Source organism: Camellia sinensis, chromosome 5 (assembly GCF_055761805.1).
Source record: "Camellia sinensis isolate YWXY chromosome 5, ASM5576180v1, whole genome shotgun sequence".
In the NCBI taxonomy this organism is placed as follows: Eukaryota; Viridiplantae; Streptophyta; class Magnoliopsida; order Ericales; family Theaceae; genus Camellia; species Camellia sinensis.
Genome location: NC_138965.1, coordinates 98,408,654 through 98,427,539, shown reverse-complemented (window position 1 = coordinate 98,427,539; position 18,886 = coordinate 98,408,654). Strand labels below are relative to the sequence as shown.

The 18,886-nt window shown below is 34.7% G+C and overlaps 1 protein-coding gene across 1 annotated transcript; it reads left to right on the top strand.

Annotated features, from left to right (window-relative positions):
- Positions 1-1,470: 1,470 nt before the first annotated feature.
- Positions 1,471-15,476, top strand: LOC114270492 (putative casein kinase II subunit beta-4). Its single transcript, XM_028212028.2, has 5 exons — positions 1,471-2,029; positions 6,914-7,132; positions 13,935-14,044; positions 14,137-14,302; positions 14,904-15,476. Exons 1-5 carry the CDS (start codon positions 1,723-1,725, stop codon positions 15,032-15,034), a joined length of 933 nt encoding a protein of 310 aa, XP_028067829.2. The 5' UTR covers positions 1,471-1,722; the 3' UTR covers positions 15,035-15,476.
- The last annotated feature ends 3,410 nt before the right edge of the window (positions 15,477-18,886 follow it).

Below are 18,886 nucleotides of genomic sequence, written 5' to 3'. Positions count from 1 at the left end.
CAAACAAAATATCACATCAAACCTCATAATCATTATACTTTTTCTCTCACAAACATCACATCCAACCACAAAAAACCTAACTATCTTCCCAAACATAATTTTTTTTTCTCCAATAATATCATACAACTAAAAAAACCTACCAAAAAAAAATTAACTTCCCAAATACCCACTATGTATAAGGGTGTGTTAAAAAAATTAGACATTTTACACCAATTTTAGTCTGTGTGGTTTGATAAGGTGAATGAGTTAAGTTGGACTGATTTGGTGATAAAATTAACTAATCAGTTGGACTGTTGGTTAAAATTTATTAATTCTATATAGTTTTATACGAGTCCCTATTATATTTTTATGTCAAAATCCGAGTCTTTCTAATTTGAAATAAAAAATAGAAGGATTCGTACAAAACTACATAGAATTAATAAATTTTAATCAGTAGTCTAACTAATCAGTCAATTTTATCACTAAACTAGTCCAACCCAACTCACTCACCTTATCAAACTACACAGGCTGAGTTGGTGCGAGATGTTTAGTTTTTTAGTACACCCTTACACATAACCACATTGCCAAAAAAATAATAATAATAATAAAATAAGAAAGGAAAAAAAGGAAAAAAGAAAAAAAAATCAAACCAACACGGCCCAAAAAAAAAAAAAAAACAATTTCAAGGTATTTGAGTTTTGAAATTTTGAGGTCTCAAGCATTTTTCTTTGGAAATTAGGTTAAAAGATAATTTTTTAATTTTTTTTAAAATGTGTAAAAAAGTAAAGAGATGATGTAATTTAAAAAAGCAAATAAGCTAGCTTTTAACCTATTTTTCAAATTTTAAAAAAAGTTTTAAAAATTAAAAATTTATTAAGTTATGAGTTATGAAAATCATTATGAGATAATTTATAATTTTTATATTTTGTTTCTCTTTTGTAGTAGAATAAATAGGTATAAGAAAATTTGATTGATTGATATATAAAATGTGAGGAGAGAGAAAAATAATTAATTGATTTATTAATATAAAAAAAAGAGAGAGAAGAATGGGTTTTAAAAATTTAGAATAAATTATAAATATATCTTTTGAAATTTGTTTTAAATACAGATTATTTCTTATAGGAGTAATTTAAAAAATTACAAATGCCCTTTTATCAGAATTTTTTATTTAATAGAATTAATTAAAAAAATGAAATTCATAATTACTCTCCCATATAATAATAAAATTATCTAAATTATTAATTAAAATATATTAATATCATTAAAAATTATTAATTAATTTTATGACGTATTAATAAAATAAATAATTTATTATAAAATTAAAAATCTTAAAAAATATAATATAATTTTTTAAATTACAGAGAGCTTTTAATAAAATCAAAACGTGTAATAAAATCAAAACGTGTATTTACCCAAAAATTTATTAACCAAACGTTTTTTATTTTTATTTTTATTTTTATTTTTAAAACGTGTATTTACCCAAAAATTTATTAACCAAACGTTTTTTATTTTTATTTTTTTTATCCAAATATTAATTTAAAAGTTAAACCAAACGTTGCCCTAGTTTTCACGGCCTCTCGAAATCTACACTCACTTTCTGAATCATCCCTGCAAAAATCAAACCCTTGTTTGTTCCGATCTCTGTTTACTACTCACACCATGTTCGATGAAAAGCTTCACAATCTCTAACCAGAGCTCTAATTCTCGAAATTTAATATATATAATTCATATATACAGTTGGATATGTATAGAGATCGAGGAGGTGGAGGTGGAGGTGGAGGTGGAGGTGGATCCTCGAAGTCGGAGATCGTTGGTGAGCCGTTGGATCGGAAGCGTATCAACGACGCGTTAGATAAGCAGTTGCAAAAATCGTCACCGTCGGCTTCGAGAGGCTTGAACAGCAGCAACAAGGACAAAGACAGAGTGTCTCTGCCGTCCACTTCTACGGCTGCCGGAAGTGCCGTCGCCGTCGCCGGAAAGTTGCAGCTGCTTGACGGCCGTGATACTCGGCCGTCTTCCACTCCCTCCGCCAAGAACAAATGCTCTGATGGTTGGTTGTGTTTTCTTATTATTTTCCATTTCCTGCTTGTATTACACTCCGCGGTGGTGGTGGTGTGATGATGGAGGTGAGAGTGGCGGTGGTACTGTAGTGACATTGGTAAAACCTTAGTTCGGAAAACATTTTTTTGCCTTTTGAAAGTGAAAATTATTTTCTACCTTTGGTTGACTTTCGTTTTTTCATTGTACCAAACACTATAAAATACAATAAATGTTTTCTAGAAAACGTTTTCCGCCCAAACAGAACATTAGTGAATTATGCTTATGAGTTTTATGTTAATCTGTTCTGGTGATATATAGGATATTTTGTGTGTTTATGTATGTATCGTGTGAAGTGTTGAAAAATTTGAATTTGAAACACTCCAATGGACAGATAAACTCAGATTTAAGTATAAATTTGAGTAAAGATTTAGTAATTGTAAGGTTTTAAATTTGAAAGTTACAAAATGGTCTTGTAAAATTTGAATCTCCCTTGATTTGGGTGAGAATAAAACTCAATTTGATATAAGTTTGAGGAAGGAGTGGTGATGTTTTTTGTGTGATTTTTACCCAAATTTAAATTTGATATTAGTTTGAGGGTTGGAGATGCCCTTAGAAGTTTGTGATTTGTCATCAGTTTGGTGGGTTATAGGATAAAGGTGATTAATGTTTTGGGTGCAAAGACATTAGTCATTTTCTTTTGTTGGCATTGATGGAACTGTCTATTATTTTTTAGGGTAATGGGAACGAAGAACCTGGTGAAGAATTGCCCATTTGCTTGGTGACCTGTGCACAGGATTAATATTATCTAAATGTTGTAGAATGATAAATTCAGTGATGCTTGAGATTTATCTTTTGGGTCTGGCTAACAAGTGCCCATGGGACATAAGAAAAAAGACAGAAAAAAATTATAAAAAAAAAACAAAAAAGAACAGAGAAAAAGAACTAACTATCGAGGAAAAAAAATATTAGAAAAGTCTAATTTTGAACTCTATTTTCTCACATTTAAAATTCAAATTTCCTTTTTTTGGAAAGGAAAATTTTCAGCTCCTGTGCAAAAATGGACTTCTTAGACTATGGGGAACAACGGTCATTCTTCACTGGATATCAAAGGAGGTTCAATTTTTCTATTATTGTATTTAATTTGAGAGTCAAACCCGTATCACCTAGCTAGCTAGAACATTTTTTATAATCATGATTATGGTTCAAAAAAATGGCCAGTTCGTACCGCAACAGCTGGTTTGAACTGGTTTTTCTGCTTTCCGATTCGGATACAGCTTGCTTATCGGTGGGATCCAAAATTATGGTTGAACTGGCTGATTTCTGGTACGTATTGTGTCGGACTGGATATTTTATTGGCTTTCCATTGTAACAGACTGGTTCACCTGCTATATAAAACTTTGTTTTATGGAAGTACATCCAAAGTTGCTAGGTTGAGTTAAGTCTGATTAGGACACCGTGTGTACATCGTTGAGAGAGGGGAGCTTGGGCATTTACAAATTTGCTATTTTTAATAACCTTTGGTGTGGATTTTGTTACCTAGGACGATAAGGGAATTGCTTTGTTCTTAGAGAGCAGCTCGAGTGGGAGGACGAGGAAGGCATGGTATTTGGTTCCCTTGGCTTTGATGTGGTTAGTTTGGGGAGAAAGGAATGGAAGAACTTCTGATTGGAAAAGAAGCGCTGATTTTTAAATTAGAGAGTAGATTTATGTGTTTTTTGTGTAGTTGGTTTTTGGGAGGTGGTTAATCCATCATTTTTTTTAGGTACATCGGAAATAAAACAAAACACAAAGGCCTAAGCCCTTTCCCTAGCTCTACCAATGATATCTGCAACAAGCTGACTCCAGATCTCAGCTGATGGCTCATTCACGACTAGGATATCTTCTGGTTGTTCAGCTCCAAGTTTTGCGAGTGTATCAGCACACAGATTGCCCTCTTTGAATACATACTGCACAGTACATTCACAGCCTCTCATGATAATCTTGGCATCTTCTAATAGGCCTTTGTACGATGAGGTCGCCTCCGTTTCCTCCTCAAACAGTTTTACAGCTTGCATAGCATCCGTTTCAATTATGATGTTGTTCCATCCTCTTTGTAGCAGAACTGTTAAACCTTTATAGATAGCCCAAAGTTCATTTTCTAGGCTTGTACCATAAGGTATTCTGCCTTAGTAGCCACACAACCATGTTCCCGCTTCATCTCTAAATAATCCTCCAAAGCCACCATCACCACCTATCTTCCTGCAGCCATCCGTGTTCAATTTAATCCTACCTGCAGGGGGAAGAATCCACTTAATCAGATTAAAAGTTGGTCTGGCATTAACAATGGCCATGTTAAAGGCTTGGTTGATCTCTTTGGCATAGCTCAAAATAAGTTTCATACTATCTTGGTTAAGAGTCGCAATTTGTTGAAAAAAATTTTGATTTCTGTTTTTCATATTTGCCAAAGACAGACAACAAAAATAGTATACCAGTTGGTTTGAGCATTAAAATGAGTTTTCTTTCTGGAATTGGAAACTAGCCAATCCAGCTAGGGTTCTTGAATCATGGCAATATACCAAGGCCTACCAAACATAGCTAACCAAACAACTTTAGCTTTGTAACAAGTTCGAAACAGATGATTCATGTCTTCCACCTCATTACAGCTGGGACAACTAGGGCCTAAAGACAAACCCCTTTGCTCTCTCAACTGATTAGTTAAGACTTTACCATGCATAACAATCCACAAAAAACTTATAAGTTTCTGTGGTAGCCGTAATTTCCACAGCCAACTCCAGTCCTCCTCCAGTCCTAAGTTCCCAGAATTGATCTTGTAGGCAGTAGAGGTAGAGAACTTGCCATCACCTAGACCTTTCCAAATTGGTGAATCAACATTAGCATTAAGAGGAGGTAAATTCAGTATAATTGATGAAACACAGGGTGGAAGTTCATTAACTTTCATCACATCCCAATCACCTTGTTCATTAACAAGAGTGTGCATTGAGACATTCTCAGTACCAGCAACTTGATTTTGCAGAATTTGAGAAACAGACTCAACAAAAGGCTTGTCACCACACCACTAGTCACTCCATAAATCCACATTCTTATCATTGTCAATCTCCCATTTCACACCTTTCCTCAAGGTGCTTCTGGTTTTCAAGATGCCCCTCCACACATGAGAGGCAGGCCTACTTCTAGGCCACTCATTCAAGTTTGTTGTCTTAAGATATTTATTCTTAAGGACATCTTTCCACAAAGCACCTCCTTCACAGATCAGTTTCCAGCTCAACTTAGTAAGTAGAGCTAGGTTCTGATTTCTGGTTTTCCTAATCCCAAGTCCACCCAGTTTTTTCAATTGGCAAACCTACTCCCAATTGACTAAATGCACTTTCCTTTTTTCTATGGTGTCACCCCACAGAAAATTCCCGTGGAGTCTATGAATGTCATTACACACTTTCATGGGCACATCCATAGTTTGCATTGTGTATGCAGGCAAAGTAGAACTCACAGATTGAATGAGTGTTGTTCTACTTGCTAACGAAAGCACACTAGCTTTTCAACCAGCTAGACTCTTTTGCATTTTTTCCGAATTTGTGGTGAAGGGCCCTCTATTCACTCTACCATGAATAAGGGGGACTGCAAGATATTTCCCCAAGTCATCAATCAAAGAAATGCCACATCTGAGACTCATCTCTCTAGCATTCCTTAATGTTAGGGGAAGCATACAATTTGGATTTAAGGGCATTAACTTTCAAACCAGAGATCTCACAAAACTCATTCAAGACATTCATAATTGTAACACAATTATTCATATCAGCTTTAGCAAAAATCATCAGATCATCAGCAAAGAATAAGTGTGGCAGGCATGGACCACCCTTAGCAACATGAACCCCTTTCCACAACTTATTCTCAGCCTTCGATCTGATCATATTAGTAAGCCTTTCGATACACAACACAAATAAATAGGGAGAGGGGGTTTCCCTGACTCAGCCCCCTTGCAGGTTTAAAATCTGGCAAGGGTTCACCATTTCACAAAACAGCAATAGTAACAGATGTGACACAACACATCACAAGCTCAATGAAGCTATTTTGGAACTTTAACTCCCTCAAAGTATGTTCAAGGAAGTCCCAAGATATGTTATCATAAGCTTTTTCCAAGTCAATCTTCAATATCATTCCCCCAAGTTTCCCTTTTTTATGGCTTAAAGTATGAATGGTCTCTTGGGTGATAATGATATTGTCACTAGTGGACCTACCAGGAACAAAGCTACACTGGTTGGGGCTAATAATTTTACTTAAAAGAGGTCTGATTCACCCAACAAGGATTTTAGAAATGATTTTATGGGACACATTACAGAGGCTTATGGGGCGGAACTGTTTGATAGTCTCAGGGTTCTCAATTTTGGGAATAAGAGCAATGAGAGTTCCATTAATCTGATGGGGTATAGAGCTGGTAGCAAAGCAATTTTTGACGAACTCACACACAGTGGAACCAACAATCTCCCAATAGGTATGGTAAAAACATAGCTTGGACCATCTCTACACCAATTTTTGAACCATCTCCCAATAGGTGGTTAATCCATCATTGAACCAATTTTTGTGCTTTGTAGAAGCTTTTGAATAGGTTTTCGACATATAGCTGTGATATGTTTTCTTTTGTATATTGATCGCAGCCCCTTAATATAATATTTTTATTTATTAACAAAAGGTAAAAAAAGAAGAATAAATTGGAATAATATAGATTTCCTGAACCTCTTGCTTTTTCTTCTTATTTACACGACTAAGGAAAAAAGTATTTCTTACAATTTACTTATATATAAAATGCGTAAATGCGCCCTTAGGAAATACACATAATTGTAATACATGTAATCACTCCCACTTCAGTGAAATTGATATGCTCATGTTTGCTATATTGCAGAGGAATCCGAGACAGACACTGAGGAATCTGATGTTAGTGGTTCTGATGGGGATGATACATCTTGGATTTCTTGGTTTTGCAATTTGCGAGGAAATGAATTTTTTTGCGAAGTTGATGATGAATACATCCAAGATGATTTTAATCTTTGTGGGTTAAGCAGCCAAGTTCCATATTATGATTATGCACTGGATCTAATTCTGGATGTTGAGTCCTCTCACGGTAAGTATTTCAGTATATTTAATTCAAATTACTTTCAAACTGCATGTGTCCAGGGTCTAGTACAGTTCTTGGGAGATATGAATACTACAGTTCTGGTTCCTCTTATGATAAATATTTACATCTAAACCAATTTTATAGCAGATAATTAGAGCTGGCAACTTAGGGATTATACTGGAGTTGTAGTTATAATCATCTCTGTTCTATAAGTGCATCTTTTATACTTGCAACCTAGGAAGTATGAACACTTATATGAAGTAGGTGGGTAGTGTTGGTGATTCATGTTGGACACAACATTCTGCGGCACTCTTAAAAGAATGTTAGACACTTTTTCAACATGTCTTAACTAAAATTTAAAATTCATAATATCAGACACTTTACATACACACTTCTCGTACAGTTTAGTCGAACGTGACATGTGATGAATCTTTTTATAGTAACAACTATGTTCTGCATTATTGGGGATTCAACTCATGCACTTTAGATATGTTTTGAGACATTTATAAGATGAATATATAAAGTGTATTTCAATGTTTTACAACTATTTTGCATTCTTTGGAATGTACGTTAAATTATGGAATATATGGCATTTTAATTTTGATTAGTGTCCTATCTTTGAATCAACTATTCATATATTTGACATATAATAATTTTTCATCATGTCCTAGGTGGGTCGTGTATCCTGCATATTTTGAAAATTGCCTTGTTAGTGTCTTTGTCATGTTATGTGTACGTACATGTTTGTGCTACTTAGCTTGAAATTTTGAAATATTATTATGATCTCTATGTGATTCCACAAAGAGATGCATTGCTCACAAGATTTATTGTATGGTTTTATGCAATTAAACAACTATTTGACTGTTAATTCAACTATATGTATGCTTCCTGTGTAAAGGCTGTGTCCTTTCGGCATGTCAAGTGAATAAATATATTCAACTTTTCAAAAGATATATATATATATATATATATGTGTGTGTGTGTTAATTAACTAAATATCTTAAAGTTAACTATTTTCTTTTTTCAAAAAACACAAATTTCTGAGGTGCACACCAATTTAAGCAATCACGACCAAGACATTGAAAATGAGTACTTGATTATCAAAACAAATAACTGAGCCTTAAGATGAATTTAGTTTGAACCTTTTGTTTCTAAAAGTTGCGACTGCTAATTGCTTAGAAATAGGTGCTTCTTCATGTTTCAAATTTTTTTCTTTTAAATGTTTATGGCCAACTTCGATTGTCCTGCAGTGGTTTACTTTCTTTACACGTGCTATGTGGGACGATGTTATTTTGTCATGCACATTAGGAATTCTTGCTACTCGAGGATGCCTTCAAGCACTTTGTTGAAAGATGATTTGATGAATTTTGAGGAGTGAAAGGCTTGGAAGCTCTTAATGATGAGATGATTCACATTCATTTGTTACTAAAACTAAGCTAATTTAGTGGTGTAAGATAACTTCTAGGGAATTGCAAGCCCACAAAAAAACTGTTTGACAGATTGAAAATCCATTGTCAGGAAGCTACAATGGAAGACTACATGTAGTAGTCTCAAAATTGGTAGCTCAGATATAATGGAGGACTGAAAATTCATAAAGTATAAAATTAATAAATTCTAAAGAATATGAGGTAACATATGAGATGTAGACTTGTAGAATTAACATTTAATATATAGTGAGAATAATATATTGTAAAATTTTTAAATAGGTGAACATGGATTGGATCTAGATTATTCATTTAAAAAAAAAAAAAATTGAAACAAAGAAATAGAAATTTAAAATTTTAAACATGTTTGGATAAAAGTGCAAATCCAAACATGTGACTTTTTTCCATAATCTTTTGTCATTGTTCGATGAAGAATCTCTGAAATGTGACCATGTTTACGAAGCTCATATACTTATACGAGGGAGTCATATTTGTACTGTCCCGTAGTGGATACCGATACACCGCGGATACTTGCGGATACATTTCAGATACTTCCTAACTTGATGTTAATCTTGGGAAGTGCCATATCACCATATTCGTATTCCATGTTTGTATCCATGCTTCTTTTTGCTTGAAGAAACCCATGTTTATGATGGTTAATGCACAATGAATCTTAATGGGTTCATGGATTCTGCAAGAAAATGAGAGGATAAGAGAGGAAGAGAAGAAAGAATGAAATTCTGGAGAAACGAAGAATGAAGGCTTAGTGTTTTGATAGGCTGGTTGAATGTGACATAAGCACATAAGCTTTTACCTTGTGTTATATTCCATTATGAATCTTATTAACCATACTCCTTTTCTCAATTAAATTTAATTTTTAGGCATTCAATGTATATAAACATAATCAAAAGGCTTGCATTCCAGGGAGAAAACTTTGTTGTCTCTATCATCTTAAATAATTGGTTCTATGGCATGGAGAAAAATTCTATGCAAACAGAATGTTATACATACATACCAGCACATAGATTGGTATGGTAGGGGTATTTTATGAATCATATTGATGGACCTTTTATTTTCTAGTGATGGATCAAAAGGAGTCCCACCTTTCTCAACGAAACTTCTATATGGATACTTTCTGTTAGGGAAAAAAATCACACTTCTGTCACTTTTCCCTTTGAACTAGCAATTTGAATAATTTTCCACTTGTACTATTAAAAATATTTCGTTTTTTCTTTTCTTTCCTTTTTTTTTTGGGGGGGGGGGGGGGGGGGACAAAGAAGTTGTACAGGATTACAAGGGGTATACCCTAGGCTAAAACAAAACAGCACAGCTAATAGACGCATCACACGTTAAAAAGAAATCTTTGCAAGAACCGCATAACTAGTTGGGATGAGTGGCCCCTGTAGCATATGGGGGTCTTGAACAGAAACACCAAAAAGGAATCCAGCCAGAACAAACGATGGAGAAACCAAAGGACAAAATGATAATATGCACATCTCGCATCAAGGATTTCTAACACTGAATATAGAAATAGATCAAAGCATACAGGAGCACCAGATTAAATTCTGTTCAAGGGCCACAAATTAAGATATAGGGACCTTGAACAGATCTAAAGATCTGGGCTAGGAATGTAACACCAAACTAGGGACCTAGCAAAAGCCTTGCACAACCACAAGGATAGGGAGCCTATCAACAAACAAACAATGCAAAAAATCCCTTGCACAAACAGTAACTTTGGCGCTTTAAGCAGCCAACACGTGCACAAATACAACAAAATACAAGCAAATGTAGCAAACTATTGTCTCCTGATACAACCAAATTAAGCAAATCATGTGCACAATTTTTTTGTATATGCTGGCTAATTTTTTTTTTTGAAAAAAATTTGTGCACGTGATTTGCTTAATTTGGTTGTATTTTGTGTTCTATTAAATATTTTCAAAACAATTGGTTGTGTTTTGTTGCGTGGTATCTAGATATTTGTCTTCTTACTGTTATCAGTACCCTCAATTAAACATGTGTGCGCTGGCATGTGTGATATTCTGATTAACCTTGTTAAAGAGTTTGGGATAAAATGAACTAATGTCAATAGTTTAAGGAGAATTTTGTTCATATTGATAATTAGTGATACAAGTGTGATAGTGTGATGGGGCAAAGTCAATTTTCCTCTTTTGCTTAACACTACTTTATTATGTACTTTTATCTGAAAATTCAAAACTTGAAATGTTTATGCCTCAATTCCTCGAGGCTTGTGCATTGCTTCTCATTGAATACAACACTTGACCTTGCTTGCTTATATAGGAACTATGGTCTTCCCTAAAACTGTCAATCCCTATCATAATTAGTTCCTAATGAAGGGATCAATACTAGTGAGATTCTCCAGATAACAAAGCCCAGTGATCTGGATAGAGATGCTCTTTGCAAAAACTAAAATGACAACTGCTGTAAAAATTAAATAATGCAACAGAATAAAATAAAAGATGTAAATAAAATATCTGAAGTGCATTTTTGTATGCATTGCCCCATCTCATGTGCTTCATCACAATGTCACAAAGGCCTTTGGCTTTAGTAGATTGCTTTGGATGATTCATGCGAAGGTTCGCTCTACATTAGAATTCTCCACTTGAGGCTTTGCAAAGATGAAAAATCCAGGGCCTTTTGCCTTGTGTTCTTTTGGCTATTTTTTTGGTTATTTGGGTGGACAGGAACACTGTCTTCATAGTCAAATATAGAGGACATGTGATGCAAGTTTGTTTTCTCGACATTCTTCAGGCATCTACTATATCTTGAATTAAAGAATGTGTTTTTGAGTAAGTTGTTATATTGTCATATTTTCTTATCTTGTCAATATCTTGAATTAAAGAATGTGTTTTTGAGTAAGTTGTTATATTGTCATATTTTCTTATCTCGTCATATTTTCTTATCAGATAGATGCCTTGACCAAAGGAAATTGAAATTTAGTTCCAATGGATGATTTCTTCAAAATCTGGATAAGCTTGCCTGTAGGTAGGGTGGGCAACGGTTTATTCAATCCGCACAACCTGCCCAAACCGACGCTACCTGCACAAATTCAGCCCTACCTGCACGCATAAATAGGGCAGGTGTAGGTTTATTTTTCAACCCCAAAATCGAGTTCGGGCTGGACTCGACCCTACCCACACAGATCCGTATCTGCTTGCAAATTATGTTTAAAATTAAAAAAAATTCCCCACTCCCAGATTTTTTTTTTTTTTTGAACAGAACCCTACTCCCAGATTGATCCAAAAAAAATCCTCTCTTTGGTCCTCTTCTCTCTCTCTCTCTACCCAGCTCTCTCTCTCTCTCTCTCTCTCTCTCTCTCGCCATTGTCTTTCTTTCTCTCTCTCATCTCACCTACCTCTCTCTTCTCTCCTCCCCGTTGCCGTCACCACCACCATCTCTCGCCTCCTTACTCGCGGTCTCTTTCCTCTCCTCCCCGTTGCCATCTCTCTCCTCTCCTCTCGCCGTGATGCCGTCGTCTCTCACAGATCAGCCTCTGCTCCAGCGTCGCTCCATCACCTCTTGCACATCAACCCAGCCATGCCGTTGTTTGCTCACCGCCGTGCCCTCCTTTTCTACCTGTCGCCATCGCCAATCGCCAATCGCAAACCAGATCTGGAGATTTCCAGATTTGGAAGATGTAGTAACTGCACTCACAAAAAAAAAAAAAAAAAGGTGTTTCATTGCACAAAGTATAGTATGAGTCCCAGATCTGAAATCCCCCATCTTCATTTATTTACGGTTTGCTGATTGTGGGTTTGCTTTGCTTGATGGCCTGGGGTATGCCCCAGTTTTGCTGATTGTGGCTTTGCTTTGCTTCATTGCACAAAAAAATTATTTTTCTTGTTTTTTCTATCTTTGGTTTGCTTTTGCTTGATGGCCTGGGGTATGTCCCAGTTTTGTTTTTTACCTGAGTTGCTTGGTTTGCATGAAATTTTTTGTTTTGTGCTTTTTTTTTGGCCCAAAAGCATATCTCAGGAAAGGGGGAAGGCCCCAAAGCAAAGCCCAAGAATACAATTTTCGAAAAAAAAAAAAAAAAATCTAATTTACAAACCGCCTTCAGGACCCACCCCGTGCAACCCACATTGTGGGCGGACGTGGTTCCATTTTTTCCTAACCCGCACCCAATCGGGCAGGTCCAACCCACCACCTAAACCACGCATAACCGATCTGTGAACACCCCTAGCTGTGGGCATCCTTTTTTACAGTTTTTTACGAACCAAAATTCTTGCCTTCCATAATCCATTGATGGAATCAGATGGCTGACTACCTCTCTTGAAAGGCCTCCAATAACCTTGTACTATTGAGATAGTTGCTGTTTGGTTGGGGTGATTTTAGTTGTGTGTTGGGGTGGGTGAAGTCCAATGTTTTGGTTCATGGCATTGTGCTCAACTCATGGGGAAGTTCTTTATTTTTTCTATGCAACCCATAACATCATTGCACAGCTTTTTGGATTACTATTGGTATTTCATGTATTTTCTGGTTAATTATAGAGCATTAAATGCAAATGAATATCTTTTCCGGGCTGCTCTAAGTTGCAAGATATTGCTTGAATTATAGAATTTTTTTTATAATCTTCCCGAGAAACTGCTGGTACCTTTACATTTATGCAATGGATATTACTCTGCCTAGAGAAAGGCTGTGGCATGAATCTTGTATTCAAATGATATCATAGCATCTTCAAGTACTTTTTTGGGGGAAATAAAGAAAAAAAAAAAATCTCCAGAGTTCGACCGTAAGAACAAATCAAACCCTAGGTTTTCAATTTCTTCAATTTAAACCCTGAAGGAGGGGAGGGTAACTGGGGGTGGATCTGAAGGAGGCGACGGCGGGGATGGTGGGGGATGGCTGCCGGTGTAGATCTAAAGGACGCAACGGTGGGGGAGGGTGGGGAAGCTGGACCTGAGGGAGGAGGGCTGCCAGGGGGTGGATTTGAGGCGTAGAGAGGCAGCGGCAACGGGGGAGGGTTGCCGGGAGGCAGCGACCTTTGATGTCAGCAGTGGAAAACTGTGAGTAGGAGGGGGGTGTGAAAAGAAATTTCGTGTAAGCACAAATTTGTAATAATTTTATTTATTTATTTGTAAATGGTGTATGTAATTACAAAAGTAACCTTACTCTGTTTAATTTACCTAATAGTAACAAATGGATAGTTGAAATTGAAATCTAATCATAAGTTCAAGGTTTAAATTGACGAAATTGAAAACATAGGTTTTGATTTGTTACAAGGGTCAAACCATAGGGGTTTCCTTTGTTTGTTTGTAATTTTTTCCCTTTATAATAAAAAATCTGTGGACTGCATATATATGTTCTGTTTGCGTGTGTTGGAATTTGCTACAAGTGTTTTCTTACCCTGGTATGGACATTCACAGGTGACTCATTTACTGAAGAACAGAATGAATTGGTTGAATCAGCAGCAGAAATGCTATACGGTTTGATACATGTTCGATACATATTGTCTACCAAGGGAATGGCTGCAATGGTAAGATTCTGAGTGAAGTTATTTCTACTTTGTCGTTTTTCTTTACCTATTTCCCATTGTCATTGTTAAGAAGTCGTCATGATAATCTACAGTTAGATAAATACAAGAACTTTGACTTTGGGAGATGCCCGAGAGTTTACTGTTGTGGACAACCCTGCCTTCCAGTTGGTCAATCAGATATTCCCCGTTCAAGTACTGTAAAAATTTACTGTCCCAAATGCGAAGATATTTACTACCCTCGATCGAAGTATCAAGGCAGTATCCTTATAATGCACCAATTTCTTTTGTTTTGCTTTTGGCTCTTTATGTTTCCTTTCTCCATTCCTCGGCCTTTGCTTTGGTATCTACTGCATTGTTTTTATAGATGCATTCTCTTTAGTTTATTATGTTTTCCCAATTAGTGTTACTGTTCCATTCTTATTGTTGAACTCAAAATAGAAATTTAAAGGGACAGATGAGTAGGTGGAAGGAGGTTGGTTTGGGTTAGTCATGGTGGATACATTCAAAATATATAATTTTATATGTTTTTTGTATATGAATATTTATTCAAAGGTAATAAAAAAATAAAATATAAGGCTAGTTTCAAAAGACGAGGGATTAATAGTTATAAATTACTTTACATTTTTTTTTTTATTATCATGTATTACAAGCTATTTTGTTTGAACTCGTAGTGCGTTTCATCTATTTCTTAACAATAGACATGTGTCCCTCAGGTGTTTAAAAATAATACACTTTTGAATGTGTGACCGGCATGTTTGGAAGTGTCCGACGAGTATCGGTGCCCTACATGAATACCTTGAAATGTTTGTGCTTCTTAGGTTTACTTTGTCTAATCATGAATTTCCTTAACTTTGCCAAGATATTGATGGAGCTTATTTTGGAACCACATTTCCTCACCTGTTTTTGATTACGTATGGGCATCTCAAACCACAAAAAGCAACGCAGAGTTATGTTCCAAGAGTATTTGGCTTCAAGATCCACAACCCATGACAGTAGACGGCTAGAATTCCCTGCTATTCAAGATCTCAATTTTGTGACCACTGGTTGTTCTCACTTTGTTTCTCTCAATGTACCAGGGGTTCTAACAAAGGAGGTAAGGTGCTTTAGTTCCGAAACATCAAAATTGATTAGTTGATGAAAAATCAATTCCCTCCTTTCTGTCCAGCAAACTTCTCTTTAAATATATCCATGAATTTAACTGAGCTTGTAAAATCTGATTTGTTTTTGAAAGTCAAGAATGGTTTATCTTTATTTTATTTTCATGTTTGAATACTGGTAAGGTAGAATATAGGTTCAAGACCAGTGTTGTCTCCCTGTTTGGAGGGCTCTGTGTTTCTTGATGTAATTTGATGAGGCCATTTGGTTTCAAAGGTAGAGATTAAAATGACATACATAAAAAAGTAATGGTTAGAAGATTTAAGCCGTTCGTTAACTTTTGCGGAGTGCTTGTATGCTTCAACCCTCTGGTGCTTGGGTCTCATAATAGCATCACATTCATTATATGCCAATTTAAGTTGCAATCTGTGTAAATTTGGATCCTGTGTTTTGTTATCTTGTACTCGTGTGTTTCGAGCCTTCGTTGAAAACTCAATAATGCATTATGACTACTGAAAAAATTGCATTCTGCATCAAATAGAACGAGCAGAGGAGAGGTTTGCTAGGCACGAGCTTCGCTCGTTTGTTAGACTCGAAAATTAGTCCAGCTTATTGGCTCGGAAGTTAGTCCAGCTTGAGCTTGGCTCGTTTGTACCAATCATGAAGAGCTTGGATTGAAGCTCTATAATGAAGAAAAAAGTTTGGCTCGATAATCAAACTTGATCGGCTCATTAAATATTATTCTAAATGTAGATTTTATTTAAATAATAGAATAAAATGGGTTGCTTTATAAGATTCTAACTTGTGCTTGGATTGTGTATTAAACAAGTTTAAAATTTTGGCTTGGGTTCATTTATATGCGTAAAGGGTCCTTATCGAGCCGAGTGAGTTGAGTAGCTCGGTTTATTTGCAACTCAAATTGTCAAATAATTTGGACTCGGTGTTTTCGGCTCAAAATTTTGTTTGAGCCCTATTTGTCTGATCTAACCAAGAAAAGGAACTAGATTGAGCTTTAGGCATTTCGGATGATTGGATACATGAACTTTTTGCATGGTTACAACAATTTCTGATATTGAATCTGTAACGCTCCACCTCATAATATTAAATGGAAAAGTATAAATTTGTATGATATTAACCTTTTATTTATTCTATTTTTGTGTACAAAAAATGATATGTATATATACATTCATAAATTTTATATCCAGAATATATAGCACACGACATGTGCTAATGAATGGAAATAAAGGTAGTACAATTAAGTTTATGTCTTAATGGTTGTATCTTTTCAAGTCATTGCATGAGTATAACAAAAGTGAGTTAAACTCAATATATAGAAAGCTTAAGGCTTGCACAAAATAATTACACAAAAAGAACCTCTCGGTTCCAAGTTTTCCTAAGTTTTCTCTTTGAAAGAGGTATATTATCAGAACCTCAAAGTTATTTTTCACATAGGGTGAGTTAAAGTCCAATAGAGATACTTGAACACAATGTATGAAGTTTAACAAAATCATATAATGAATGCAATGCATGCCATTTGTCAAAAAATTATGCTTTCTTTTTCAAAACGTTGCGATGTTCTAGTTGTATGTATACCAATTCAATAAACAATACCTTTCAAGTTGAGAAAATAGGGTAGTAGATACAAAACACTGAGAATCTCTAGTTACGTATCTGCTTAGTAAGCTATACAAGCGCTACCAAAATTATTTTACTGGTACTAACCAAAAGGATTGGCAACTAATTATATAGGTTTTTGGACTTTCACTAAGAACACACAAACCAACATAATAAACTACAACCATACCTCTTAATCAGATTTATCAGGATGTATATCTATTTTTTTCAAAATAAAATATATTCCAATATTTAAGTATGAAATAATGTTCAATGCAAGATGTATGAGTAATTAGTTTCAATTAACCTATTCTTCATGTAATTTTTACAACAATCAAAATTATTCTCCACCGATAGTCCATAACAGATATCTCTACACAATAGATAATTTTTAACAAGAAGTATAAATGTCAAAATCTCAAAATGGGAATGATAATACATATCCAACTTGACCCTCATCATTAATAGATATATTTATTTTTTTTTTTCTTCCTTCAAAAACCCATTCCTTATTCTTTCATAAACCAAATATCAATGATTTTCAAATTACACTTCCTTTGTTTTCAAAAACACTTTTAAAGAGGAGATTTTCAATATTTAACATATCTCAACAACTACACCCCCAAAAACTTTTCTCAAGAACCCATTTGAAAACCCTTTTTTTACCTGTCAAAATCCAAACCCTAAATCAAAATCCCCATCTCCCAAATCTCAACACTTGACAAGGAGCAAATAACTAAATTAAGAATCATACTAGAATGTCGAAGAAATCTCTACCTCAAGTTTTGAAGAAGGAAAGAACAAGAGTAGAGATTTGACAAAGTTGAAAACAATATCTTCTCCAATTAGAGTGACCTCCTCGACGAGGTCTATGTTTACTCCTAAGCACTAAGGTGGTGGAATCAATGGATTATGGTGTATGGAAGAGTTTTAAACAAGAATTAGAGAGAAGGCGAAGAAATTAGGTTTAGAAATATTCTAGAAAGAGAAAGAAATAAAAAAGTGACTAAAAATTCTCTTTCCCCAATCTGATATACGCATAGACGGCTAGAGCGACCAAACCACACAATGACCTCTCCCAGAAGTTTTGCAAACTGCAGAAGATCGCTCGAGCAAAGAAAGGACTACTTGAGCAAAGATCATCCTACTCTCTGAAGTTTTGCAGACCTACAAAAATATTGGGAGATCTTAAAGACCGCTCGAGCAACCAAAACACCGCTCGAGCGAACAAGAAGGAACTGAACAACTACTCTTTTAAAAAACTAACTTCCAACTTATTTCAAATACAACCAACAACTCCCAAACAACCAAACTCAACTAACAATAAGATAAAAATGTTATAAATAACAATTAAAGATATACAATTTCGGATCTAAAAATATCATAAAGATTGGTTCTAAACCGGAACAGTCATAGAATCTCTACCTACACACTTTTATGCATGCAAATAAATTGATTACTTTGTGACTACTTTTTGGAAATGCTTTCAGAAAGTGGAACTATAAAGCGAAGTAATATAAACTTCTTTTGGGCTCATAATATTTGGCTAGCCTTCCATGCTTCTTTCACAAAATTTGATTGAATGAGTTGAAAACTTAAAACCAGAAACTACAAACTTCAAATTTGGACCTAGGCACCAATAAATACTGAATAAATTTAAATTAAATTACTTAATTGAATAAATTTAAATTAAAGTACTTAATATAGTATTAAGATTATGAAGGGGTTCATATTTTGTGAAAATAATGAGAATATCTACAAATGAGGTTATACTTTTTGAGGGCTCTATTGTGTCAACGTGTGCTTATTTTTGTACTTTAAGTTGTATTTAAATCATAAATTCAGAAAGGACGAAGTAAAATGCAAATGAAATATATATTTCAACCACATTTCACTCTTTTTTATTTTTCTCTTTAAACCTTTACTTAAATTCATGATATAAATACAGTTTTAATGCAATTTTTTTTTTTTTTAGATAGATGCTATGGTATCTTAAAATAAATCAGAATTTTCATATAGCTTATTGCATGCCTTAAATTTTAATTCATTCATTTAGCTTATTGCATGACTTAAATTTTAATTCATTAATTTATTTTTCTTTCCTTTTTTATTTCTCTTCATAAATTTAAGATC

Coding starts and splice junctions, on each gene's coding strand:
- LOC114270492 (XM_028212028.2), top strand. CDS start 1,723: ATGTATAGAGATCGAGGAGGTGGAGGTGGAGGTGGAGGTGGAGGTGGA. Junction 2,030..6,913: donor CAAGAACAAATGCTCTGATG/GTTGGTTGTGTT, acceptor GCTATATTGCAG/AGGAATCCGAGACAGACACT. Junction 14,045..14,136: donor CCAAGGGAATGGCTGCAATG/GTAAGATTCTGA, acceptor GATAATCTACAG/TTAGATAAATACAAGAACTT.